The 27,870-nt window shown below is 43.1% G+C and overlaps 1 protein-coding gene across 4 annotated transcripts in view; it reads left to right on the top strand.

Moving 5' to 3' along the window:
• The window catches only part of spg11 (SPG11 vesicle trafficking associated, spatacsin), a 34,655-nt gene extending 7,201 nt beyond the window's left edge, over positions 1-27,454 (top strand). Inside the window, exons 7-40 of one of the 4 annotated variants that reach the window (XM_044193279.1) lie at positions 409-554; positions 718-832; positions 1,089-1,244; positions 1,441-1,610; positions 1,762-1,938; positions 2,668-2,739; positions 2,942-3,069; positions 4,309-4,481; positions 4,597-4,792; positions 5,893-6,096; positions 6,224-6,330; positions 7,041-7,186; positions 7,616-7,780; positions 8,002-8,068; positions 8,826-8,988; positions 9,116-9,324; positions 9,773-9,881; positions 12,304-12,463; positions 12,958-13,236; positions 15,859-16,059; positions 16,746-16,853; positions 17,981-18,146; positions 18,434-18,648; positions 19,578-20,310; positions 21,491-21,630; positions 22,701-22,905; positions 23,795-23,929; positions 24,528-24,661; positions 24,908-25,027; positions 25,938-26,106; positions 26,255-26,331; positions 26,425-26,580; positions 26,769-26,920; positions 27,037-27,454. In XM_044193279.1, coding sequence (XP_044049214.1) covers positions 409-554; positions 718-832; positions 1,089-1,244; positions 1,441-1,610; positions 1,762-1,938; positions 2,668-2,739; positions 2,942-3,069; positions 4,309-4,481; positions 4,597-4,792; positions 5,893-6,096; positions 6,224-6,330; positions 7,041-7,186; positions 7,616-7,780; positions 8,002-8,068; positions 8,826-8,988; positions 9,116-9,324; positions 9,773-9,881; positions 12,304-12,463; positions 12,958-13,236; positions 15,859-16,059; positions 16,746-16,853; positions 17,981-18,146; positions 18,434-18,648; positions 19,578-20,310; positions 21,491-21,630; positions 22,701-22,905; positions 23,795-23,929; positions 24,528-24,661; positions 24,908-25,027; positions 25,938-26,106; positions 26,255-26,331; positions 26,425-26,580; positions 26,769-26,920; positions 27,037-27,211 — 5,828 coding nt within the window. In that variant the 3' untranslated portion in view covers positions 27,212-27,454. Of the gene's footprint in view, positions 1-408; positions 555-717; positions 833-1,088; positions 1,245-1,440; positions 1,611-1,761; positions 1,939-2,667; positions 2,740-2,941; positions 3,070-4,308; positions 4,482-4,596; positions 4,793-5,892; positions 6,097-6,223; positions 6,331-7,040; positions 7,187-7,615; positions 7,781-8,001; positions 8,069-8,825; positions 8,989-9,115; positions 9,325-9,772; positions 9,882-12,303; positions 12,464-12,957; positions 13,237-15,858; positions 16,060-16,745; positions 16,854-17,980; positions 18,147-18,433; positions 18,649-19,577; positions 20,311-21,490; positions 21,631-22,700; positions 22,965-23,791; positions 23,930-24,527; positions 24,662-24,907; positions 25,028-25,937; positions 26,107-26,254; positions 26,332-26,424; positions 26,581-26,768; positions 26,921-27,036 lie in introns of those variants that run through there. The other 3 variants (XM_044193278.1, XM_044193280.1, XM_044193283.1) reach the window with 3 other exon arrangements.
• The last annotated feature ends 416 nt before the right edge of the window (positions 27,455-27,870 follow it).

Genomic DNA, 27,870 nt, shown 5'->3' with positions numbered 1-27,870 from the left:
CTCTGTCTTATTTATCTGCCTGTCTGTCTGTCTCTCTGTCTGTCTTATTTGTTTATCTGTCTGTCTTATTTGTTTATCTGTCTGTCTGTCTTGTTTATCTGTCTGTCTCTCTGTCTGTCTGTCTGTCTGTCTCTCTGCCTGTCTCTCTGCCTGCCTGTCTCTCTGTCTGTCTGTCTGCCTGTCTCTCTGCCTGCCTGTCTCTCTGCCTGTCTCTCTGTCTGTCTGCCTGCCTGTCTCTCTGTCTGTCTGTCTGCCTGTCTCTCTGCCTGCCTGTCTCTCTGCCTGTCTCTCTGTCTGTCTGTCTGCCTGTCTCTCTGTCTGTCTGCCTGTCTCTCTGCCTGTCTCTCTGTCTGTCTGTCTGCCTGTCTCTCTGTCTGCCTGTCTCTCTGTCTGCCTGTCTGTCTGCAGAGGCTGGTGTGTTCCAGGTCTTGTTCTCGGTGTCCCAGCAGGACTTGCTCAGCAGGTTGATGTTATTTGGGAGCGCAGCAACAGTGGACGCAGTCTGTCACTTGAACAGCTGGGGGCGCTGCTCCATCCCCATCCACGCCCTGCAGGTAGGAGGCGACACCCACCTTCACTGGCACGTCACAGACTCCACTTACAGAAGAGGCTTATTTTTAGACATGTATCAAGATGACATCTGGATGACCTGTAGATGGCGTTTGGATAAAAACAGTCTCTCTACTGTTTCTTTTAAAGCTGCTTTTTGTTTTTCAGGCCGGACTGAAGAACCGTCAGCTGGACACGGTGGACTTCTACCTGAAGAGTAAAGAAAACATCTTGAAGCCTGCTGCCGATCAGCCTGCTGCATCCGCAATGAGCCTGACAGACAGTACGTATACACACTTCATAAACTGTGCAATTATTTAAGCTTATAAACAGCTCGGAGACATTTTACTGCCTTTTGTAATCTTTCATTTGTATTTTTTGCTTCATGGACAACTTCTACAAATAGTGTCTTTAATCATTGCAGTTTCATACATGTTGTGTATAAAGCTGTGAGTATTGTATTTGTTGTGCTACCAGCTGTGCATAGTTTATGTTGCTGACCTGTGTGTGTGTGTGTGTGTGTGTGTGTGTGTGCGCAGGTGTCCAGGGGTTGTGTCCTGCGTTGGACCTGCTGTGTTCGGCTGTCAAAGATTCAAACAGTGAAGCTCAGAGCAGACAGTTCTCTGAACAACTGCTCAACATCACCATGAGCTTTGTCAACACACAGATCCATTCACTTCTCTCCAACACACAATGTAAGGCAACACACACACACACACACACACACACACACACACACCTCTGTCCTGTCCAACACACATCATAAGGCAACACAAACACTTCTGTCCACAGCTGTAGATGGTTAGTTCAGTTTTAAACCACCTATTATTATATTATTATTATTATTATTACTCGATTCTGAGAGTTAAAGCTGGCCTGTTGTGTCTGCAGACGAGGACACAGGCGTGCGGAGCTGCGTGGATGTTCTGGACCGGTACGTCACCAAACTGAGGAGCTACATGAAGAGATTCCCCTGGCCTGCAGGGGGCGACACCACCCATTCTGCTGATCCTGCACAGGAGGAGGCCCAGAGAGACGAGTGGGAGCAGCTGCCGACAGAGGTGACATTTCCTGACAGCTTTTGTCACGTAGTTTTGTTTATGTATTTTTGTCTTTCTCTTTAGGGCCAGGCAGCGAAAGAAATGTAAATTTGTGTTAGAGTGTCCCTTCATGTTTCATAACTCTGTATGTGTGTGTGTGTGTGTGCTGCAGGAAGTGGTCCGTCAGTCCATCCTGACCAATCAGATCCCTAGAGCTCAGGCTGTCCTGAGGAGGCGGAGCCAGCCGGAGCAGCGTCTGTCCGCTTTAAGGATGGAGGGTCTGCGTCAGGTTTTGTCCTGCCTGCAGCGCCGAGACCTGCAGACCGCCAATACGCTCCTCATTAACATGGTGGGACTTCGCTCAACGTCAATCAATCAATCAATCAATCAATCAATCAATCAAACTTCCTTTTTTCTTTTATGTTGCATGTACGTTCTAAACATGCTAATGTTGGTATGCTAACATGTTGAAAGTTGCCAAATGTCAGTATGTTGAAATCCAATAACTGTTAACATGTGTAAAGGAATAGTTCAACATTTTAGAAAATACGCTTATTAGCTTCCTTTCTGAGAGTGAGATGATCAGATTTATATCTCATGTCTGTGTCTGGAGTCGGGACGTGGTTAGCCTAGCTTAGCATAAAGACTGGAAGCAGGGGGAAACTGCTAGCCTGGCTCTGTCCAAAGTTCAAAAACTACATCCACCAACAAAACTCACTCATTAACACGTTGTATCTCATTAGTTAATCCATATATAAACAGAACTATAAAAACCACAATTTGTACTTTCGGTGGCCACGTCGTGACTCCAGCTCTGTACTTAACTCACCGACATGAGATTTGTATTGATCTTCTCATCTCACTCTCAGCATAAAAGCAAATAAGTATATTTCCCAAATGTTCCTTCAACATACAGTAGGCATGATAGCATGCTAACGTTAGCTGTCAGCTAAAAAACACACAGCTGAGCCTGAATACAGCGGAGTGTTTTTCCTTTAAAATCGAAATAAATTCAAATTGACAGAGGCTTTTAGTCTCTGTGGTCAAATATTAAAGCGTAGACATTTTGTGTTTTCAGGGTTTCAGTGTGAAGAAGCAGCTCCACAGTATCTGCCTCTACACCGACGACAAGGACCTCAGGGAGTTTGTGGTGAGCCTGGTGTTTAACAGTAAACACAACCGACGGCAGTCTCCTACCTGACAGCGTCATCGCTGCCTTTTTTTGGGGGGGGCGGGGCGTTGACAGGATTTTACCTGTCAGCAGTCGTATGTTTTTGTTTAATACTACGCTGATGTCTTCTCTGTGTGCATCTTTGCAACTCTTTGAGGCCTCTGATTGGTTGATTGGTCAGGTGGAGGAGCTGTCAAGGCTGAGTTATTTTCCAGCAGAGGAGATGCAGAGTGTGGCGTTCATAAGGGACATGGAGAGGTTGGGATCACTGCCTGCGTCCCGCTGTCCTGCTGATACCACATCACAAAGGTAAAGATACTGCATGCTGGTTTTCCTCATCAGTGCTTTTGCTTGTATGTAAGTTTAATATATTCTGTATTAGCCTGTTCATTTATATTTTTAACAGTTATGTTATCATCACACAAGCTGGTAAACAGTCAACCCACCATAGTGTCAGTCTGTGTTGGTTTAGCTATCAGTTCAATTAAGAAGTACCTTTATGTTTGTTAGCTGGCTATTAGCTAGCACGCAGATATACCCAGTGGTTAAGTTGTAAAAAAAGATTTTGGTCCTGGTTGACACCTCGGCAACACCTGTGGTTACCGTGGTAACAGCAAGTGCAGTTTAATACTACGGGTCCTACATTTTCCCGTTTTTCATCCAGTTGAATGCTTTTAATGTGGAGCAGCAGCAGCAGCAGCAGTAGGAAATGTTGGGTTAGCATCAGCATTAGAAGTAACTTAATCCAGCTCCGATACGGTGTAAAGAGAGCCAACAGTAAACAGACAAAATTACGCTGGATTACTTGCTGCCTTATTTCCTGTCAATCCTCCGCCACTAACAATGAAAACTTCTGGATAGAGAGATCATTACAGAATGTAATTACATTGAATGGCTATTGCTGAAAAATGCCGACCATAAGTAGTATCAAAAATGGGGTTTGATTTCATGAAAAGCTTGTGGGTTATAACTTTAAAGCTTGTTTGTAGTAGCAACTAACTGGTAACTAACTAAAACGCAACTAACTCAACAAAGAAAATCAAAATGTTGAGTGTACAGTTTTGAGTTTGAGATACGCTGCCTTTGCTGGTTTCAGCACCTACGGATTTATTTCACCAATTTATGTCTTTTGGGTCAAAATAAAACTGCAGATCTGGTTTTCTCCAGCAACAAAAGTGGACCAACATGATCATCCGAGGCGCACATAAACAGTGTCGAGACATTGTCTTATCTGAACCACTTGGTTATCTTCTCTGAATCTTTTGTTCCTCCTTGGAAAGTGAACTCTTTCTCTCCTGTCGACTTCCTCTTTATCTCTAATGCGTCTAACTCCCCTGAACCTCCTCTTTAACCCCTCTGAATCCTCTCTTTATCTCTTTTGAACCTCTCCTTTCTCTCATCTGAGCTTCCTCTTTTGAATTAATTCCGGATGACTCTTCTTTGCCTGTTCAGACGTTTTTACTCTCCTGGGTAGAAATGAGGTCAAGTCTCAGTCAAGAATCAAAGCACTTTCTATCATCTCACTTACCGGCTCACCTCTCCTTGCAGGGTCCTTCAGATGGTCCGTAGGGAGGTGGGTGAGGGGGTTCTGGAGGAGCTTGTGGGCCAGAAAAGGCCTGAGGAGGAGGGGGGGCTCTGGAGGAATCTCCGACTGGACTGGGTGAGGAACTGGGACCAGAGCTGCCAGTCCGCTGTCCTCCTGTCCAGACTCCAGCACACAGGTGGACACACAGCGGTTCCTAAAAGTCTTCATTAACTCTGCTTGTTTGGAAGATGTCATGCCCTTTAAAACAGTTATCTTTTGTTTTATTTCTCTCTGTGTTTTTGCTTCATTAGAGTTGAGTTCCTGTAATTCGGCGGTGTTGTGGCATTACCTGACCGCCCTGCATGACCAGCGCCGGGTGGTCGACTGGATCCGGAACAGGGAGACCTCCGGTGCCCCCCGGTGGCCTGAGTTAACCCCAGAGCTGGTCAACAACAACACAGCCTGCAGCACCTCCATGAGGGAGAACATCCTGGACCAGCTGGCTCGGTACGGCAGCCATTTTCACTCCTGTGACTGTTTACTGGACAGAAACTGAATGAGGTCTAATAAAAGTCCAGAAAACTGTCTTGGTAACACTGAAACAGCTGAGTGGCAAGATGAGCGTTAACATAGTTGTACATTGCGTACCGACACACATGCTACATCATCATTCTACATATAAGCATTCATATGGCATTCAATCCAATTAGTTCACTTTTGTCCAGTCGGTTGGGGCAGTATATCGGGAAGGTCAGCAGCAGACAACAACAATGACAGAACTTCATCTCGACATTAACAAAATAGTAATCTTCTTGAGTAATACCATGTTTAATTGTGTTTATGTTGTGCATAATCCAGATACACACAAAATATGTAGTCAAGTATGTGCACAATGCCATTTACATCACAGCCACTGGTCTAAATGAATCCCATGCTAAAAAGAAAGTATACTATTTAAGACATCTTAGATTATCCATATAATGCTGCAGCTAGAGTTCAATTGAAGATTTGAATTTAGGCTGCAGTCCACATTATTTTTATTTGTATTACATGTATTTTGTGAGCAATCTGCATATCACTCTCCATGGATCACCTGTTTTTAATGGATTTTCACTCAAAGATATTGCTAGTTCATTTGTACTATTTAATGTTTGGATTATTTCTTTACAAAAAATGTTGCCTCAAAAAGAGAGAACCAGAACTGGCATGGTTTCAGATGTAGAGATTTAAATTTACTGTAATGGACCAGTACAATCGTGTTTTGCTTGTGGCTAGTGTAGGGGTGGAGCCTCTGGTCCTGCCAGCCGATCAGTAGCGTTTGCTCTTTCTTTCTGCTACAAAAGCCCCCAGAAGGGCAAGAGAAGAAATACTTATTGTTGTTTTAGGTATTGGACATTATGGACATGCACCAAATATACACCAAACTTAATGTTTGTGGTTGTGTTGTTAGCAAACCCTGTGCTCACAGAAATGACCAGTTCAAACAAAACTATAAAGCATCACAGATCAGTTCAAATCACTATAGACTGATTGGTAACATGCACAGAGTCCTGGTGTGCAGACTTCTTGCTGGGTTCATTTGGGTTTATGTCTGTTTTTTCCTCCAGGAGAGGGCTGTTCATCCCGGAGGAGCTGGCAGACTTGGAGCAGCTGCTGTGGAGGCTGGCTCAGGGGGGAGGGGTGATGGCTTCATCCCCTCCTGTCCCTCAGTATCGCTCCCCCCTCGGCCTCGACCTCCACAGCCTCTTCATCACCTTCTGCCTGGACCGCAGCCAGCAGTTCCTGCTCTACACCTACCTGGAGCACTACAGGTGTGTGTTGATGAGATGACATGTACTTTTCATCTTTGTTAACGTACTTACATCTACTTAATTGATTGTAAAATATCTGTTAGTAAGTTAATTAGCTGCTAAAGAACTCTGTGTCCGTCCTCCACAGGTTGACTCCCAGAAACTGTCCCCTGTTGACCAATCAGAGCCTGTCTGAGAGCCAGCCCTGGTTTGAGATGCTGGTGAAGATCCAGGAGATCACCAGAGATCTGTCAGGTACCAGGTGGCTGCAGCGTCAGCTCCTTGATGTTCTGGATGGAGTGTTTCCTCATAATGAACAAAATTTCTTAAAACGGATTGATCATTTAGGTCGTTTTATGAAGCAAAAAATGCCAAACATTCTCTGTTTCCAGCTTCTCAAATGTGAGGATTTGCTGCTTTACTCTCTTTTACAACATTGTAAACTGAATATCTTCGGGTTTTTTCAACTGTTGTTTTGGCCAAATCAAAACATTTAAAGACGTCACCTCAGACTTTTCATTATTCTCTGACATTTAATAGATTAAGTGATTTGAGTATTTGAAAAAAATATTGTCAGATTAAATGATAATGAAAATAATCATTAGTTGCAGCTAAGTTGCTTTCATTTAAATTTGTTTAATTTTATAGATCAGGTCAAAGACAAATATAACATAAAATATAAGATTAGAGCAAGTTTAGATAGATTACATTAGATAGACAAAGTTAATTTAATTGTGTTTTATTATTCTAATTATTCTTTTTTATTTTAGCATAGTTTCATTCAGTTTCATATTTTATTTAGTTTAGCTAATTTAGTTATGTGCAGTTTAATTTACTTCATCTTAATTTCATTAGATGTTAGATGAAACTCTGTACATGGTGAGTTCTCCATACACGTAAACATACGTAACAGTGTCCGTTTGTGACTTTTGACTGGTTCACTGTCTGTCTGTCTGCTGTTCCAGATCCAGGACTGGTCTTCCAGGCCAGTTTAACCAGTGCTCAGGTGCTGTTACCAGGCAGCCAGGCATCTCTCAGCAGCCTGCTGTTAGAGGGACACAGTCTGCTGGCCCTGGCTGCCATCATGTTCGCCCCCGGAGGCATCGACCAGGTAAACATCAAATCTAATCCCACCTGTTAACCAGGACCTCACCAGAAGATTATATTGTTATTGTTACCTATTGAGTTTTTTACAGAAAAGGACTGGACACATGTTTTACCCAGTGCAGTCGACATCAAGTTGAAGTTAAGCTGGTATTGTGTATTGCATATTGTGTCGTATTAATGTCTGTAAGTCAGTAAAGAGCATACGACCAAAGCTCTCCCACTCGTTACAACCACTGCTAACCAGTTTCCTTTGGAAAAGACGCTGCTTTTACTGTGGTATCCCCAGTACTCGCAAATAATGGAGAAAAATATGTAGAAATAAAAATAATTGTGAAGAAGTCAAGGACATTTAAAATCCCTCTTAACACCAGTCTGTAATGATGATGTGAAAGATGATTTGCCTGGAACAGGAATATGTGCTTCCTGTGTGCAGGTGGTGGTTCAGAGTGAAAGGCTGGGCAGGTCAGAGAGGACGGTCGACCCCCAGCTCCTGAAGATGGCGCTGGCCCCACACCCCAAACTGAGGGCCGCCTTGTTCCCCGCGGGGCCCCGAGGAAACGCCGCGTTCTCGGACATCTCGGTCTACCACCTCCTGCAGGTACACTCACACCTGTCACCCATGGTCCTCATTAAAATATTAGTTCGTCCTGTAATCATGCTGCTCTCCTCTCCTGTGGAGCTGGTTTTAATGATTTCTGCTGAGTAGAACAGTCCTCTGGTGAAATGCAGTCGCATGTCAGTTGTCCTGCTTGTTACAGTAGATTGTGTGTATGTTGTAGTAAAGCTGACAGCACATTATTGAGTTGTTGTGTTTTCCAGTCGCTCCATCCTCTGGACCCATCCAGGCTGTTCGGCTGGCAGGCAGCAAACACCCTCAACTCCACCGGTAAGCCCTGAAAACCAGCTTTAAGGTCACTGCAAGGTCATGACCCCTGGAACTATCCAGAAAACACCCTTGACTTGACGCCACCCTGAGTTTGACATATGTGGTTTTGAGTGAAATGTCTCAACAGCTATGAGATGGATTGCCATTAAGTCTTTGGTTCATCATTCATGTTCCCCTCAGGAACTTATAATAACTTTGGTGATCCTCTGACTTTTCATTTAGCGCCATCATCAGATCTTTTAATTTTAATTTGTCCAACACTTTGGTTTATGACCAAATACCTGCAAACTAATGACATTCCCATCAGCCTCAGCTGTACCTTGTCAATGCTAATATTAACATGCTAACACGCTAAACTAAGATGGTGAACATGGCAAACATCATACCTGCTAAACATCATCATGTTAGCATTGTCATTGTGAGCATGTTAGCATGCTGATGTTAGCATTTAGCTCAAAGCACTGCTGTGTCTGAGTACAGTCTAACAGCTGCTAGCATGACTGCAGTCTCTTAGTCTTGTTAATGATTTTAATTCATCTGTTTAGGCTTTTATCGAATTGATATCCAGATTCTGTTACATTAACCTTTTTATTGTTTTAGCTCAGTAGTAGTACCAGCAGTTGCAGTAGCACATGAAGCTTAGTCAGCTTTCCTTAGATACTTTAAAATTAGAAATTGGAGCATAAATACAAAGCCAAGGGCCCATGGTCTACAGGCTGGGTAAACGTGCATTCATCTTTGGGATTGTCCCCCACAGAAACGTCGGAGTTGCCTCATTTCTCCAGCCCTCACCTGGTTAAGAGGTTCGCTCTGGTGGAGAACCTGGACTTCCTGTACTACCTCCGTCATGGCCGACCATCCTTTGCATACGCCACCTTCCTCGTCCAGCATCTGAGCGACTGCAGTGACGTCGCGCTACTGTGAGTATGACACACTTAACTACAGCTCAGGAAAGTCTAGTCGAATCTAGTGAAAGGATTTATGGTACAGGAAAGAAGGAAAAACATTGTTCTGCTACACAACATTAGTAATGTGTGTGTGTTTCAGGCTGCAGCAGACCTGGCAGCAGGTGTACCGGTTGGCCCTGCAGTGCTTTAATGTGCCGTCTGTGGCATCAGCGACCGTTTGTTTCTCTGAGCTGCTGGGAGCCTGCAGCCTGAAGCTGAGGGTCGACATCAGAGCCATGAACGCCATCCTGCAGCACTGGAACCAACACAACACGCACACCGCTCCCACACAACATCTGCGCACACTGGGTAAACACAACACAACACACACAGTCTCACACACACCGCTCTCACACAAAATCTACACACACTGGGTAAACACAACACACACACACAAACACAACGCTCCCACACAACATCTGCACACACTGGATAAACAACACACACACACACACACACACACAGTCTCACACACAAAGACACACACACCGCTCCCACACAACATCTGCGCACACTGGGTAAACACAACACAACACACACAGTCTCACACAAAATCTACACACACTGGGTAAACAACACACACACACACAGTCTCACACACACAGACACACAGACACACACCGCTCTAACACAACATCTGCGCACACTGGGTAAACACAACACACACACACACAGTCTCACACACACAGACACACACACCGCTCCCACACAGCATCTACACACTCTGGGTAAACACACTGATTTTGTGTCTTTTCAGTGTCTAAAGGTATAAAGCTGGCGGAGGCGGAGCCTGGAGCAGCAGAGGAGCTGATTGGCTACCTGGAAGCTGCAGTGACAGACAACCTAGAGCAGAAGGGCATCAGCAGGTAATACCCCACTCCACATTACTGCTGTCTAAATAAAATTAGTCAGAATAAAATTTACATGCCCGTCCTTGTGAAACTTTGAAGCTGGATTCTTGGTAATATGCTGACTATGAGAGGGTTGTGCTTGCATCACGTTAGCATGTTGACTGAATCAAAAGGTCTTCGTGGAGAACAAAATATTAGAGTTGTACATTAATTAGTTTAACCTGTTAGCGAGCAACCCTTAATTCTCAAATATTATTTACTTAAGAGAAAACCAGACCTTAATTTGAAACACAACAACAGAGTCGTGTCATACTCACCACTCTGTTGCTCTGAGTGTCTGTTTTTAAGAGACACCCACAAAACTCTGGTTAGGTTAAAAGCTTGCAAAAGCACTGGTGCAGATAATCTTGACCCATATCTCCTTCATCTAAGTGCCCCCTTAATCTGTCAACATTTAGCACATATTTTTAATCAAACATTTTTAAGAGGCATAATTACAGCTTCGTGGAAAAGTGCCACAGTAACACTGTTACACAAAAGTGGTGATGTCTCCAATCTCAACAACTATTGCCCAATATCCAAACTTCCCTTCTTAGCAAAAATCCTAGAATCCTTGGTCAATTTACAGCTACGTGCCGTTATTGACTCACACAACTTACTACAGCCACAGCAGTCTGGTTTTTGCACGGGTCACAGCACAATAACAGCTGCAGTTTCAGTTATTGATAACAATGTCTCCTTCATAGATAAAAAACAATTTCATGCCACCCTCTTCATTGATCTCTCTAAAGCATTTGATACCGTCAATCACAAAATCCTACTCCTCAAACTACAGTCTATAGGTCTAGATGAATCCACGCTTAATTGGTTCCACTCTTTCCTTATCGAGATCACTCAGTACTCAGTCAGGCCATTTTACAGTCAGAAATGGGTTGCCACATGGGTCTATCCCTGGTCCACTGCTGTTTTAACATAATACTTCCAAATCAATACTTCAATGTAAATTGTTTTGCTGATGATATTATTTTATATGCGCCAGGCGCCACCCCAGCCCAGGCCCTCACTCGTCTTCAGTCTGCCTTTGATGCTTTCCAAGTATCACTCTTTAATCACAGACTAGTTTTAAATACAGAAAAGACCAAGTTCATGGTATTCTCCACCTCAACCAGTGACTCTGACTATCCTGCCATTACAACTTTAAATGGCTCCCATATTACTCTTACTGAGTCCTACAAATATTTAGGAATTTGGCTTGACAGCAGACTATCATCCAAGATTCACATTCAACATTTGACCCAAAACTTAAAAATCAAACTAGGTTTCTTATAGAATTATAGTATAGAATTAAAGGATGTCTGGCTTCTTCCAGCCATAAAACTATTGTGCAGTCAACCTTCATGTCTGTCCTCGACTGTGGAGATATTCTTTATTGTCACGCTGCCCCATCAACACTTCAGCAGTTAAATCCTGTGTATCGCAGTGCTTTACGCTTTATCACAAATGACACGTTTCGTACTCATCATTGTTCTCTGTATCACACGGTTGGATGGACTTCCTCACAGTCAAGAAGAAATAGCAATCTCATGTTATTCATCTATAAAGCTCTACTGTTGAAGCTTCCTTCACATTGCCCTCAAACTACAGTCTGACATTCCCCTCGGAGATTTTAAAGCTTTATTATCTGATGTTTTCAATGATTCTTGTGACTGTTTTAATTAATTACCTTGTTTATTGTGTAGTTGTGTTGATTCTGTTTTTGTTTGTGTTCTTTTGAATGTTCTTGTTCTCAGGTCTCTCTTGGAAAAGAGCTCTTAATCTCAATGAGCCTGATTAAATAAAGATTAAATGAATAAAAAAAATAGAAACACTGTTTTCACTTCATGATAGATTTCAGTTAGTTCTACTTTGCTGGGGGTTTTTCTGTAGCTGTTAAGCTTCTGTTAATCAAACTCAAATATTCCTTAGCTTTTATTTGAGACTTGGCTGTTATTTGAATACCAGCTTTTATTTGAAAATGTACGGTAGTTGACTAGCTACTGTAATTTACACAGTGGCTGCTAACATGCTAACTTGCTTGTAACCAAAATAGCTCCCCAGACTAGCTAGCTTGCTAGCCCCAGTTAGCCAGCCACCAGTTAGCAGACAAGCTAGAAGTTTGGCTTAACAAAAAACAAGTTGAAGCCAAAAATGAAAGTAGGGAATTTAAATTATTTGATGCAGTAGTTGTTTAAACACAAGTTTGTTAGTGTCAAAAATAGTATTTTTCAATCAGTCAGGTAGGACATTTGAAAACTTTACTTGTTTAGTAGAGGGAAAAGTTGCCTTTGCTGTCCAAAAACCAAAGTAGCAAAATTTAAAAAAAATTAATAAGAATCTGCACAAAGAAAGTTATACATATTTATATGTGTGTGTGTGTGTGTGTGTGTTTGTGTGTCAGGTCGTCTTACGAGGCGGCTCAGGAGTGGGCGTTGCCTGTTCAGTTCTGTCAGCTCCACAGTCTGAAGCTCAGCTCTGTTTACCCCGCCCACTGCACCGATGATGGACAGTTCATCCATTTCCTTTTGTTTGTCCAGCTGCACAACTTCCCGCCCCAGCAGGTGAATACACACCTCCACAACATCCTTACATTAAAGCTCTATTAGATAACTTTGCACGGCATCACCACCATGGACACATGGTCAGAGTTTGTAACTGCAGTCTGTTGCACTTTTGCTGATGTTGTAGATCATGGTGATTGAGAAATACATGCAGAATGGTAACGCAGTTTTTATGGTTTCTGTTTATTATAAACAAAAAATGCATCACTTCCTCTGCAGCACCACCGTCTTAAATTACACTTAATGCTTTGCTACACACTGTAGGAGTCAACTACATCTCTGGTAAAAATTCAAACCTAATATTTTACTATGAAAAAGTCAGCATATAGAGCTTTTATAACTTCTATAATTCATATCGCTGATCTGTGTAAGATAAATCTATTCTAAAACATGGTGCCATGTCATTTTTTGGCTATTTCTACTGTAATGTTATTTCTGTTCATATCCTGTCATGTCAAACTCCTTCCTCTGACCAAATTTGGTTCTTCCTCCAGGTGAGGTCACTGGCAGCTCAGTTTGGTCCCGCCCTACAGGCCCACCTGAGTCTGGCGTTTCAGGACCTGCAGGTGTACAGTCAGAGGAGTAGCTGTGGCTCTGAGGAGCAGTCAGGGTCTCTGAAAACAAAGGAGGCCCCTGGGAGCCCAGAGCACCCCAGGGAGCTGTTCCAGGTCCTCCTGCAGAGCCAGGAGGAGGCGGCGCCCTGCAGGTACCTGCTGCAGGAGGCGCTGGTGCAACGCTGCCCAACGCTGGCTGTAATGGCTGCTTGTCAACAGGTAACCGCACAAAAAACACCTAGTGACCCTTGCTGTTATAAAGTAACACTAAGAGATTATGCACAGTTGCACAACTATGTCATGACTTAGCAAAGACACAGAGCTGTGGAGAGATGCAGAGCTGTAAAGGACTTTTGGCCTCCACCCACACCTCCCTCATCCACATTGTTAGATCAGGAGGAGGAGGAGGAGGAGGATGGAGAAATTAATAAATTAGACCTCAACCAGGTTCTTTGGAAATGTAAACAAGGTTTTTGCTGAATGACATCCAAACACACACCTCTGACCCATGATATTGCTCTGCTAGCTACCCACGAGCTAACGGTCAAGTGTGGTTTTATATGATGGGAGGAGTTAGCACGTCGTACCAAATCACATTTGATTGGATACATTTATGTTTAACCCCTGAGAGCAGGATGAGTCATCAAAAATATTGTAATATTTTACAAGAAGAGAAAAGAGAGGGATGTTAATATGAAAATACAGAAAAATGTTTTGCGGCCCAAGAGATAACTGAACAATTAAGAAGGTTCACATTATTTCACGTCTGTCTTAAAACAATAATCAAGTGCCCATATGTACATTAAAACAGGTTTTACTAGCTGTAGACGTCCCCCCTGTTCATACTGGCCATTAAGAGATTCCTTCCTTGTTCTGAATACGATTACAATGTAAGTGATGGGGGACCAAATCCACAGTCCTAATTATGTGCAGAAATGTATTCCAACGTTTTTCTGAAGGTAATGTGAGGCTTTGGCAGTTTGAGTTCGACAAATCAAGTGTGAATCTTCCAAACTTATTGTCTTTTGTACAGAAATCCGTCTTTGTGTTACTATCCCTCCTCTGCAGAACAGAAAGGAAACACAAAGAGGGATGTCTGCACTAAAAAGACTGTTGCCATTATGTTTTTAGTGGTGCAAATTCCCAAACAAATGGGCCATTAATCCACCCAAACCAATGCACAACATGCAGTCAACTCACTTTGCTCGGGTGGTATTCTTTCATAACAAAAGTTTGCCTTCATATTCACTTTGTACTTAATATACCTAACCTATAAATTAAACAATAAAACAATTAAAACTAAGACTATCTGCATGGCTAAATCCCACGAAGATACTCTGCAAGAGGGAAAATGTTTGAATTCCAACAAAACTTCTTTCACATGAGGTCATAGTGTCTTCTTACGGCCAGTAAAACTGGATTCAGTAATGTAAAAAATGCCACCAAACTGTGCAGCCAAATAAATAGGATTCAATGCTGCCTAGAAAATACATTAACATTCAACTTGCACTCGTCTGTAGATGCAACAGAGAGCTGTTAGCTCAGCGTGCTCAATACAAATCAGTCAGACAGTTTATGATTTTGTGCATCATAGCAGCATCTCTAAGCGTGGAATTTATTTACCTGTGCATGTTTGCAGATCCTAAATCAAATAATCTGATATTGTAGATTGATATGGGAGAAGACAAGAGAGCTTGAAGTAAATCCTCTATTGGCTATCCAAATACTTGAGTTATTAAAAAGCACAAAAACAATAAAGGCAAACTTTCAACACCACTGCATTTAAAGCTGCCAGTAAAAACAGCTCCAGGCCATATCAGCACATCATCATAAACAGAAAACTGGCAGAACAACAACAAACAGTGAGTCAGCATCCAGTCCAAATTCTGAGAATTTTTCATGAATTTACTCAGCAAGTGACCAAAACTGTAAATAAAGCCAAAGTCTAATGAGAGAAAAGACCCCGGGGCGTCAAAACACTGCATGGAAATGTGCTGCTCACAGATTATATGTGGAGATCATATACTTTATATTCTTTGGATATACTGTGGATTAATATACAGGAAGATCTATGACTGTGTGTGGAGATGCATAAAGGATGGTGATATGTAATTTATGTATGCAGTGTATCAAGCTGTGTAGGGGAGTATATATCTGACATATATAATCCACATGTAGAGCGTTTTAGGATATGTCAGTGGGGGGCACAGAGGCACTGCATGGGGGGAAATGTGCAGTGGAACTAATGTTGAATGAGCGATATTCAACAATATTAATTCAGAAAGCAAAATGATGTGAAACGTTTTGACAGAGAAGAAAAGAAAAACAGGTGATGTTCATCAGAACACACCAGTCAAACATGTCTGTTAAAATCCAAAATATGAAAACTGCAGGACGGACTGTGATGAGACGTGTTTCATCGTTCATGCTCCCCTCAGGATGAACTGTAATCACTCTGCTGATCCTCTGACTTTCCCTCTAGCGCCACCATCAGGTCGACATGTTAACGTGTCCGACACACCAAATACCTGCAGAGCTGATGGAGTTCCCATCAGCCTCAGCTGCACTCTGTGTTTACTGCTCTGTAGCAAACGTTAGCATGCTAGCATTGTATGTTAGGTTGTGCCCAGTTCCGCTGCAGTCCAACACACCTGTAGTCGCCCCACACTAAACTTCTATAACTTACGTGTTGCGTCTCACGGCTGCTCGACTGATGATTTGAATCATCAATGTTCAGGGGGCAGCCATAGTAAAATGTGACTAAAACTAATATATGTTTTTATCTAAAGACTTAAACACAGTTGGTGGTTCATCCCACTGTCAAACCTGTTTGATTGACAGGGGGCGGAGCTGGTGCCGTGCCTGTGCGTGTGGGTGTTGGCCTCCGTCGATGATGTCACAGCTGGGGAAGCCACCTCCCACCTGGTTGAAGCCCCACAGCACCACGAGTGGACCCTGCATGACCTGTCAATCATCTGGAGGACGCTGCTGGGGCGGGGCCACGTCAGGCCCCTCCTACGAGGCTTCGAGCTCTTCCAGAGGGTAAAAACCTGAGATGAGATGAAAAAAACGAGATATTATGTGATCAGAGAAAGCGATTTGAAAACATTAGCTGAGTGCAGCGCAGTGTCTCTCCCTCCCGTCTGAAACTGTGGCGGTGAATACAGTTTTTCTCTTTTTTTTTCCCCAAGCAGAGCAGTAGATGTTTGCAGGTCCTACTTTTTAGGTCAGGTGCTGGATGAAAGAGCCATCAAAATGGTTCAGAAAGGATTATACACACTGGATTAGAGCTCCTTCCTTAATACTATATTCAATACAGTATGACGTTTCCACACCGCCGTCTTTGCCAGGAAAAACCTGCTTTTCTCCCAGAATATATGACATCTTTTCATTTGGGAAAAGTCTTTAAATATGCAGCATATTGAATTTGAGGAGAAAAGTTGTTCCTATTTTCTCCTTGACTGGACCTTCAGGGATTTGTCAGGTTTTCTCAGCCACTTGCCACAGCCGCAAATGTAATATCTGGGTTGTTTTAGGATTTGGTTGATTCTTTCCGGTTTTATATTCCACTTTTGGATCGAATTTATCCTGCCAAATTAGCGTGAATGTCAGAAGATTATTGCATAAAAGAAAACTAATTATTTAGCGCACAACAATGAACATCTATTATTAAATTTATCAAAACAAGATGACTTTGCTTGACTTTCCTTTTTCTTCGTCTCTCTCAGGACTGTTCTCTGGGGTTGTTGTTGAGGATGTTTGAGTTGTGTTGTGACTACAGGAACTTCTCTGAGGCCAAAGTGAAGCTGTTGGACTTTCAGAGGACACTCATCACTGTAAGTCCCATCCACCAGCAGACCAATAAAGACATAAAGACTTATGCAACATCGCTTGACCAGAAATCAGCTTGCAGAGACTTTAAACCTGCTTGAGATACTTTGGGTAATCCATCACAGTGAACATTTTGTGGTTTGTAGCTTTATTTTTCACCTTTTCATTGCGTGATAGTTCAGTTCAACTTTATTGTCATTGTCATTAGAAGCAGCACATGCCAGTGCAGTGAAAAACCTGAGCTCTGCCTTCCTCCCTGCAGTGCCCAGCAGATGTACAGCTGCAAGTGCAGACAGCTTTGAAACTGCCTCCGACCACACCCAGCTCAGAGATGCAACACAGTCAGATCTTAAGCTACTCTTTAAAAGTTTAATAGTAGCAGACGGTCAGACTGAGTTGGAAGTGATAAGATTAATTATGATCCTGGAAGTCCAGTTTGACTACATATTCACGCACTGAAGCATTATTAGTTAAAAAAACAAACCCTTTACAATACAATGGGACAGGATTTTACAGCTCTGAAGTTATCACCGTGCCAATCTTTTCATTGTTGCTGCCATTGCAAAGTTAACAGTAGAAATATAATGTCATCTACCAGGAAAATGTGCTTGATTTGATAAGTCAGTGCATCACGTTGCTGGATGGTGTCAGATTGCAGATATTGCAGATTTTAGATTAGTTGATAAATGTATAAAACGCTCCATGGTCTGTTCTGCATGTTTTTACTTTGGTCCAAGGAGAAAACACACACAAGTCATTTGTGAGTTAATTTCATTCAGTGATGTTCTAGGCACTTTGAGTGCATTGTACCACAGCGATACATCAGAGCCCCATGTGTCAGGACCGCCCCTGTGTCAGCTCTGTGGTCTCCCTGAAACGAATAAGAGGGCTGTGTCTTTTAACTCAGAGCTGATGATCTGGTCTGAATGTGGATCAACACATTATCTTGGTGGTTTTCCTCTGGCCCTGGGAGGGTCTCCCAGGCAAAGGACCAAACAAAGAGCTGTACAAGGAGCCTTATGAATCATCCAGGACAGGAAAGACTCACCTCACCCGGGAAAAGGGAAAACGTGGCAGGGCCCCCCCACTTCATCTCTCTAATCCGCCTTCTCTTCCTCCTTGCCTATTTCAGCTGAGAAGTGGAGGCCCAGCACCCCCCGGTGGACTCCCCCTGCAGTGGGTGGAGAGCCAGGCCTCCGTGCTGCTCCTCACTATGCTGCAGCGCTGCTCCTCCCAGTACGACCTCCACCGGCTGCTGCAGCTCCTGGCCGACGTCGACAAACTCCTCAAATCCAACGGTGAGATCGGAGAGTCCGTCGTCTCGCAAAGTGATTGCAAATCGTGTCAGAATCGGTCAGGTGCAGCTCAGGAGATGACAGGGATTATTAATCGATACCATCACAGGTTTGATTCCCACCTTGTGAAACCAATTTAATCCAGCTGCTGCCGTCCTCTCAACAAGATGTTCGTTCTGACCTCTGATCTGTCCGGAGGCTTATTTTGAATGTGTACACAGGTGGATTTAGTGTGAATTTCTTGTGTGTTTGTTGTGTGTGTGTGTGTGTGTGTGTGTGTGTGTGTGTAGGTCCAGACTTCAGGAAGCTGAGTCAGCTGAGTCAGTTGCTGCAGGGGTCAGAGGTCAGCCTGTCGCCCAGGCTGCTGCAGTGCAGTTCTCCCTCCGTCCAGCAGGAGGAGTTTCAGGCTGCAGTGGACGCTCTGCAGGCCAGGGGGCGCTACAGCCAGGCCAGGCAGGTGGCCCAGCTGGCCGATCTGCCCGTCCACCGCCTGCTGCTCAGCCAGGTCTGATCCACCACACAGAACACATCGAGATTCGTATTTACATTTTAGGTTCACATTTTACATTCACACATATTTTACATTTATATTTAACATCGTAAATTATTTTATAATATATATATTTTACATTTTTGACTTAGCTAGAACGGGGATGGCCATGTTAGTCAAACAGGATGAACCCTTAAGATTTGAATGATCCATTAACCTTTCCCCTTAGCGGCACCCTCAGCAGAGCGAAGCTAACATTTAGGATGCTGAGGTCATGTCGTCTGTATTTTGTCTAGAAATTTTGGGGGGTTTAGCAAACTGGGGTGGAGTTAACATTGAAAAACAAACACATGCTGGGTATTTTATTTAACTAAATAAATAAAAGAATCAACAAAGGATTCACTATTTCTCCAGCAGAAATGTATTCCTGGCAGCATGCAGGGGAATTCGAAAAAGCATTTAGACTTTTATGTGAATAAAATTCACAGAAACTACAATTTAACTATTAGCTGAATTAAGAAAATATTACAAATCCCAATAATTTACAAAAAAGTCCTGGCTGCGGCCAGTAAACCCCAACTTATACATTGGCATGGCGGTTGCTAACAGCCGATTTTGGTTTATCACAGATTTATCGCATATATGTGGCTGATAAGTAAGAAATGTCAGTACAGAAATGCCAGACACGCTTTTGTCGTAGTTCAGAAACAGCGTCTCCGTCCCAAGGTTTGTCCACCAGGGAGCACTGACAAACTTGTTTTTCAGCTTCACAATTCTTTCAATAATCAAATTTAAGTAATTATTATCAAATTGATTGTTTATGTGATGAGTTAATGTAAAAATAATACAAATAAAAAATATCAGCCTATATTGTTAACTCAAAAATCCAGTATCAGTTAATTGCATGATGTTTTATGAGACAGGCATTTCTGTCTTCCCTGTAGCTTCTCCAGGAAGTAAACTCCCAGAAGTCCAAGCGGCAGTGGAGAAGGTTGGAGACCCGAGTCAGTCTCTGGAGGAAATGTCACAAGCAGCTGAAGGCTGACAGCACTGATCCAGAATCAGCCTCCCAGTTCTTCCTGTCGCAGGCTCATACTGGGAGTGCAGACTCCTCCGCGGCTGCGGAGGCTCCCAGTGAGCTGCTGGATGTCCAGGAACGCTGCCTGCTGCTCTGCCTCGCCGCTCACTGGCTCTCCCTGCTCAGCCCGGCTCCTGTGGACCAACTGGAGAGCCTGGAGAAACAGCTGTGGATCAGCCGGGTCCGACGACGTGTCCTCACCGTCGCCATGGAGAAGGAGAGCATTTTCAACCTACCGCCACCCGCCATCACACCTGAAATGAACACATATGAAGTGCTCATGAAGGAGTTCTCCTTCTCCAACATATCAGGCCTGAACACAGAGAAGTGTCTCAGTCTGGAGGGACTCCCAGGTCCCTCTGAGGAGCAGGAGGAGCTGAACACCGGCTCAGAGGAGAGAAGCATTCTGCCTGCGCTGATTGGTCAGATATTAGATGAAGGCAGTATCCATGAAGCCAGCCGGGTCTGCCGTTATTTCTCCCTGTATCACCCAGACGTGTGGGTGGTGCTGCGCTGCCGAGGTCTGGCCTCTGGAGAACTGAACCCTGAAACGCAAGAAGAGGCATCAGAAGCTCTGCCGAAGAAGAGCCTCACTAGCTGTAAGTTTCCCTCTGATCTTCACTTTATATATAAATATACTTTAGACATCTGTTACCACAATATTCTGCTAACTGTCAAATCGAACAATCTTGTTGCATCACTAGGAGCAATAAGTTAAACTCTTTCTACGCCCAATGTGTTTCAAATGCATTTACCAGTTGCCGAATATGCTTCTATTTTAACATATGTAACTGTCTTTACATGCTGCATACTGGCTTGGGTCTCATTTGTGCTTTTGACGTGCAACTGCTGGGAAAAGCTTTACGTTTCATATCTCTTTTTATTCCTCACTTGTGCACAGAAGGACATGAGTTTGTATTTGGCCGTGAGCTCTGTCAGACGCCTTCTTAGTCCACAGTAGTACTGTGGCTGAACAGATCCAGTGTACAGCTTGACGGTGGTCTGCAGCTGTTCTGCCAGTGTAGTCAGTGTAGCCATTGGAATTAATACCTATATATATATATAGCAGTGACTTAGCAGTAGCTCCTCTCCAGCGGAGGAAGAAGCACTTCCAAGATTTTTTACTTAAGTATAAGCAGCAATACCACAGTGTAGAAATACTCAAGTTACAAGTAAAAGTCCGGCATTCAAAATTTTACTTGAGTAAAAGTACAAAAGTATAAGCATCAAAATATAATTAAAGTGCCAAAAGTAAAACTACTCATTCTACAAAATGGCCTATTTTTTAGATTATCATTATTGATGCATTTATATGCATATCTATTTAATGGTGCAGCTGGTAACGGTGGGGCTACTTTTAACTACTTTATGTATTGCTGGGTAGTTTAATCTATATAATATGTCATAATTAATTTGTTTCTTATATTTTTTATTCATCAGAATCTGCAAAGTACTTGTGACTAAAGCTTTAAAATAAGTGCTGTGAAGTAGTATATATAAATGTACAGTACTTGAGTAAATAGTTATTTTCCACCACTGCTCCTCTCTTATATTTTTTAACACACTAATGATAATGGCAGCATCTCTGTAGTTGACTAAATATTTCAGACCAGCAATCGAACCCTGAGGAACACCTCCAACAGTTGCTGCCAACCATGAATTTCCAGGTTGATCGGAGATGGCGCCCATATGAGAGAGATATGACCTCTGCCAAATTTAACTTTCGTCCATAAAATACATATTTTGCTGCGTTTCTTTTCCCCTCTCTATCTCCTCCAGCTCCCTCTATCAGCAGCCTGGCGTCTTTCGTGCTTCTCCCTGACGACGAGGTTGCTATCCAGCTCCAGAAACTGGTGGATCAGTGTTGCCATGGCAACAACTACTGCAAACAAGTCCTCAGCCTCTACCAGCTCTCCAAGGTAGTTACCTATTGTGTTTGTGCTGTCTTATTATTATTATTTGTGGGAATTTGAGCCGTGAGAACGAGCTAGAAACACATGAAAACTTGGCCCAGTAACTGGAAACGATGTTCATGTGCTTCCACAGAAATATGAGCCCAGTCGGCCACATGGTGGCGCTGTAATTAAGGCCCCAAAATGCAATTTTGAACAGGCCACGCCCCTCACACCGTAGGTCCGAATGACTTGAAACTTTGAATAAAGCTTGTTGATATCTTATTTAGTTTTCAAGATACTGACCAATGAAGTTCAAAAGGGGCGTGGCTCAGCACATAAATAAACCACAGTCAACAACCGTTGGGCCAATCATCACAAAACTTCCAGGACATGTCGACATAAGAACCTGAAACATTCCCTGAAAGTTTCCTTTAAATCGACCGCTAGGGGGCGCTGCAAGGGCAAAGAAATGTGAGTGGCATGACACGAATCAGAAATTGTTTGTTTTCTTTATTCTATTTGTGAAAATGCAAAAAAGGGAGATTTCACTGCTTTTTTCATGTCTAGGCCACATCTGACCAGGTCCAGATCAAAACCTTTAAACTTCTAACGGTCCGTGTTGGCTTGAACTCTGGAATTGCCGCTTGCGGCTGTATTCTTCATTTCTACTTCTATTTCTGTGATGATGTATTATTTATTCACTGATCTCCTGTATATATTTTTTTGGAGTAGCATAAAGGGAACTATAAAACCAATTATACAACCCTGTGTTGTAGAATGATCAATAAATCTATCTTGTACCGGCCAGTCCACCTAATACTGCGCCGTCATAGCAAATACGTGTCCCATGTCCATATTGGATGTTGTCATTTTGGAAAACTGTGGAAACTATTAAAAAATACATATCTTTAAACCTCAGAAATAAAATAAAAAGATGTAAAGAAGGTTCACATTGACCTCTGCAACATAACGCTTCCCCCTTTAGATACTAACCAGCCTCTGATTTAATGTATCAGGATAAACTGTGCTGTGATTAATGCACGTGATGTTTTTATGATTGACAGTAACCCTGTGTGTCCCTCTGTCCCGTCCAGGAGCTCCAGTGCTCCTTCAGTCAGGTCTGCAGCGAGGAGCCTCGCTCGGTGCTGGAGAAGCTGCTGCTGTCGGAGCAGCCGGAGCGCTTCAGGAAGGCTCAGGCCTTCATCAAAGCTCAGGGTCTCTCTGCAGACTCTGTGGCCGAGCTGGTCTCCTCCGCCGTGGTCCAGGCGCTGCTGGCCTCCACCCAGGAGCTGCAGCCTGGTGAGATCAGGGCATCTGCAGCCGTCTAATGTTTTGAACTGTATCATCTAAATACACTGGTTTGTTAAGTCAAATGTCTCAACTCCTTAACTTTCTTTACAAACAACTAACATTTAGTTTAGTTAGTTAATAAAGCAGTAATCGTGCTCTTTGCTGAAATGCTTTACAATGAAGCAGCCCTAGGAGTTATTAAGAGGTTAAGAGTGTAATAAAATAGTAAAAATGCCCCTTTCTGCAAGCATCTGCTCTCTAATCTCAATTGTTTAGTGTATAAAATGTCAGAAAATAGTCACTAGCCCAGGGTGTCAACTTGAAATTGCTTTTGTCCAACCAACAGCCCCAAACCCAAAGATATCGTTGAGCTTTGTTCATTTGTATAAAAGCCCATCTAGGGACAGGCATTGCAAACTAGATTAGGCTATAAATGCTGTGGTATATGGCATTGGTCAATGCTACATACTTGTCACTATAAAAGAAACATAAAATAATAAATAAAAAATACATTTACAATGATATAAAACAGCAAATCCCCACATTGGAGAAACTGGAATGAGAGAACGAGATGTTCCCCTAATAAATGACTTAATCAATTATCAAAATTGGTGATTAGTTTTCTGTAGATCGAAGTTCAGATTAGCAGGTACCGTCACTCTCTCAGTTTTAATCAGCCAATAAGAGTTCATGTAAGAAAATACAGCAATAAGTTGTTCTGCCTCCATGCATGCAGAGTGTGTTTTTGGAGATTTTAGTATTGTCTGACATCAGGACTTAGATAATGTGTTCCTCAAAGTCAAACTCTGTGTGTGTGTGTGTGTGTGTGTGTGTGTGTGTGTGTGTGTGTGTGTGTGTGTGTGTGTGTGTGTGTGTGTGTGTGTGTGTGACCCAGCAGAGAGGCAGATATTCAGGCCATCGGAGGGCCGGGACTCGCTGGTCCAGCTCATCAAACTGTGCGACGATCCGAACCTGGTGGGAGTCAAACTGCTGGAAAACCTCAACACTGTTCCACTGCGAGACCTGAGCTGCAGTATGACACACAAACACTCACACATACAGGAGTTATCAGCACAGAGGTGACTGACGTGGCGACATATTGTTTGATGTATTTTCTGCTGCAGAGGACAACTGTAAGTGTAGAAAGTGAAGCATTTAAACAGGCATTAGTCGATATATTTTTGTGAAATGTCCCTTTTAAGCACAGTACACTTCAATAATATATTTAAATATACGTTATTGTGGCAGACTCTCTTCCTGGTTACAGCACTGCTCAGTATTCATGATTAGCACTTACAAAGACAAAGATACCATGCATTTTTATCTGCAAAGATCAAAGTTTAAATCTGCACCAATCAAATTTTTATATTAATAATAGTTTAATGACTACGTGTAATGTGTAAGGTGCTGGCCGTAGTGACGGAACCACAGGAAATCAGCACCCGACTCTGCAGTTCCTATCAGCTCTACGGAGCATTTTAGCACCTTTCAGCTCGCTGTTTTGGTTTTACGGCACATTTGCTGTTTGGTTCAGTCTCAACAAACCCGTTGACAACTGTCCACTATCTGTCCAGCACTGATAATATGAAAACATAAAATGTTCTAAGTCTTTTCTTCTGCCTCTCCTGTAGTTGTAGAGTTGCTGATCGTGGCTCACGACTGTTTCAGTCTCACCTGTAACACGGAGGGGATTGTCCGAGTGCTCCAAGCCGCCCGTCACCTCAGCCACACCTACCTCGCTCCGGGAGAGCTCTACAGCCTGCTGGTAAGCCCCGCCCACTGCCCGACACACCAGAAAGGTTGTTGTTGTTTGCCTCAGACTCTCATTCCTCTGCAAAGTCCGTAAATTCACAAGACGCTTAGTAATTAGACATTTGATATCAGCTGAATGATGCTAAAAGCCGTCACTTGTCACTGTTCACTATCTGAGTAACACCGTATGCTTAAAAATAATGATAATAAAGTAACAAACCTCTTCTGTGTGTGTGTGTGCGTGTGTGTGTGCGTGCAGGTGCGTCTGCTGACAGGTATCGGCAGGTATAATGAGATGACGTACGTCTTCGACCTGCTGCATCAGAACCATCGCTTTGAGATGCTGCTGAGGAAGAAAATGGACACGGACAGAGGACAGGTGGACACACACACTGACAGTCGTCACATGTTAATGCCCGATGATTAGAGCAGGAAACGGAGAGTATCCGCACACCGGATGCCAAAGCTTTATTGGATTGTCAGTCTGTTATCCTGCATGTGCATAAAACTACAGTACCTGTCTCCAGTGCCAGATTACTCTCACGTTTATCCAGTGATCACCTACTATACTATTAATAGTGTCCATCTACGTTAAATTAACATTTTTATTACAGCTGGTTAAGCCAGAAGTTCTATGTAAAGTCGGTGACCTCTACTTTTGTTTAAGTAATGTTGTACTTCATTCCTGCCAGCTGCCATTGTTTTGTCATCATTGTATTATATATTTTGTTTTGACCGTGGTCTTGATTAAATAAATCAGAATCTATTTACTGCTAAGAGTGAACAGGCTTGAGTTTCTCAGTAACAGGAAAACTACTTTAATTCACCTACTAATTCCAGTCGGCTCGACTTTGCTGTTTTTAAGCTACTGTCAGTGAAACTCAACACTTCCTGCAAAGATGTTTCACATTAAAAGCCTTCCAGTGGCTCAGAAGGCATAATCCTTCCCGTTTCTGGGAAACCTTTAATGTGAAACATTTGCAGTAAGAGTCGGGGTTTTTGTGGACGGTAGCTTAACTTTTTAAAAACCTGGCAAAGTAGCTGTTATTGAAATGACAGTATTTAATAAATAAGACCTGTTTTGGTAAAAAGGATCAAACTATTATTGGACTAATGTAATTAGTTTAGTGGAAATGTGCATAATGATGATTATAATAATTTCATGAGATTTACGGTAATCCAGTTTTGACACCATTTGAACTCAGCTGATTGTTAAACTAATGTCTCTACCTCATCATGCTGACTCCACATTAACCTGATCTCAATCCCTGTCGTCCCTGCTGTTGCAGAGCTCCAGCCTGAAGACCGCTCTGCTGGATTACATAAAGCGCTGCCTCCCTGCAGACAGCGAGAAACACAACATGGTGGCGCTGTGTTTCAGCATGAGGAGGGAGATCGGAGAAAACCACGAGATGGCTGCCAGAACACAGCTGAAGATCATTGAGTCTCAGGCCTGGGGTGAGCCAGCGCAATGCTAACAGCTAGCCAGAACAGGAATGTACTGTACCAAAAACTCAGTGTAGCCTACCTCTTTCTATGCTGTGATCCTGGTGTCAGCCATGCTGTTGTGTTTGACCTTGAGTACTGCTGACTTGTCTCTAAACAGTCGTCACTCCTGATCTGAAGAGTTCATTGGTCAAAGTGTTGGGGCTGCTGAAGGACGCTGCAGAGAGCTTCTCCAAGGTACCTGAACTTCTCTACCTGCTTATACCTTTAATACCCTGATAAGAGAGATATTAACTCTGTGTGTGTGTGTGTGTGTGCGCGCATTTCCAGGACTCGTGTGTGCGTCAGGCGAGTCGCTGTGTTCGAACAGCCAAGCTGGTTGCTCTTCAGCTGCACTTCCTGAACCAGGGATCAGACCTGCGCGTCATCAACCTGCGACCTGCGGAGCTGCTGAGCACCGTCACGGTGCTGCCACGATGCTACCAGGTGTGTTTGGGCCACAGCACCTGCATTCCCCCATTCCTCAAATCACCCTTAGGCCAGTTACAGACTCCATACTCTTCAAGACCTCTGCCTCTACAGAGAAGTCGGGCTTTCTTGCAATAATAATAAGAAGTGTTCTGTGAGGAACCGGCAGTCCTGGTAGATTATATCCAGGTATTTCTGTCTCTCAGGTGTTTGTGGTGTCGGAGGCCTACAGCTACAGTCCAGACTGGGCAGAGATTTTGTACCAGAAGGTGATCCTGAACGGAGACTTTGTTTACCTGGAGGAGCTCAAACGGCACCGTCCGCTGACCTCCAGCCTATTTGAGGACATTTTCAACAAGTAAGACTCATTGATCATTCGTCAGGCGTTGTGACACGTATTTGTCAGCAAACCACCTGGAATCACCTGAAAGTTTGATCTCATCTCACCTGTGTGTGTGTCTGTTGTTGTTTCAGGCTGGACGGCGCTCCCAGCAGCGTCACTCCGAACGTGAAGCGCCTGCTGACACACTGTGATGATGTGTACAGTCGCTATAGGCTGGCCTACCAGCAGAATCTGTATGACGTCACCAAAATGCTGCTGCAGGACGCCAAGACGTCCAGCTACCTGAACGACAGGCTGGCCAGCTGATTGGTTCACGTACTAAATGACTGGCTGGCTGCACGTTCTTCAGCCTCCTCATGACAGAACCAATAACTGACTTACTGTCAATGTAAAATGCTTATTTATAAAAAAAAGTACAAAAAGAAAAAACCTTGTCTTTTCTAACTTATCTTCTGTGGAGATTAATTATAATCAGGTAGACTAACTTTCTTCTCACAAAATAACTGAATGGAATCTGTTTCTATTAATAAATGATGAAGACAAATGAAACACTGTAGATTTATTGTCCAAAATCCAGATTTACAAAATCTTCACAACATGATATAATGACACAGAAAAATTTACATTAAAGACACTTTCTAAACTGTTTTATATCAATATAAGATTTTCCTTTCTGCTTTCATCAAATGCTGCAGATCAATAGATTTCTGCCCTTTTTTATTACTCACTTTTTCTTCTCTTCGGTGTCGCTGGAGCTGTTTCCTCTCTGCCTGGTGAACATCCACACTTCCTGTTTGTACACAAACACAGGCTTCCTGTTATGAATTTAATGTCTCAAGCTCCATTTAATGATGACATCATAGTCAAGTTATCAGTGGTGGAGTGCCACTTTAATGCTACTTTTTACTTTTTTAATTAACCATGGAGTAAGTCATTTTCTAAAACCTGGATCATCTCTGATCATA

The sequence above is a fragment of the Siniperca chuatsi genome, linkage group LG4 (genome assembly GCF_020085105.1).
Source record: "Siniperca chuatsi isolate FFG_IHB_CAS linkage group LG4, ASM2008510v1, whole genome shotgun sequence".
Classification (NCBI taxonomy): Eukaryota; Metazoa; Chordata; class Actinopteri; order Centrarchiformes; family Sinipercidae; genus Siniperca; species Siniperca chuatsi.
The sequence above is the reverse complement of the archived record's forward strand: the minus strand, read 5'-3'. Positions and strand labels throughout refer to the sequence as shown.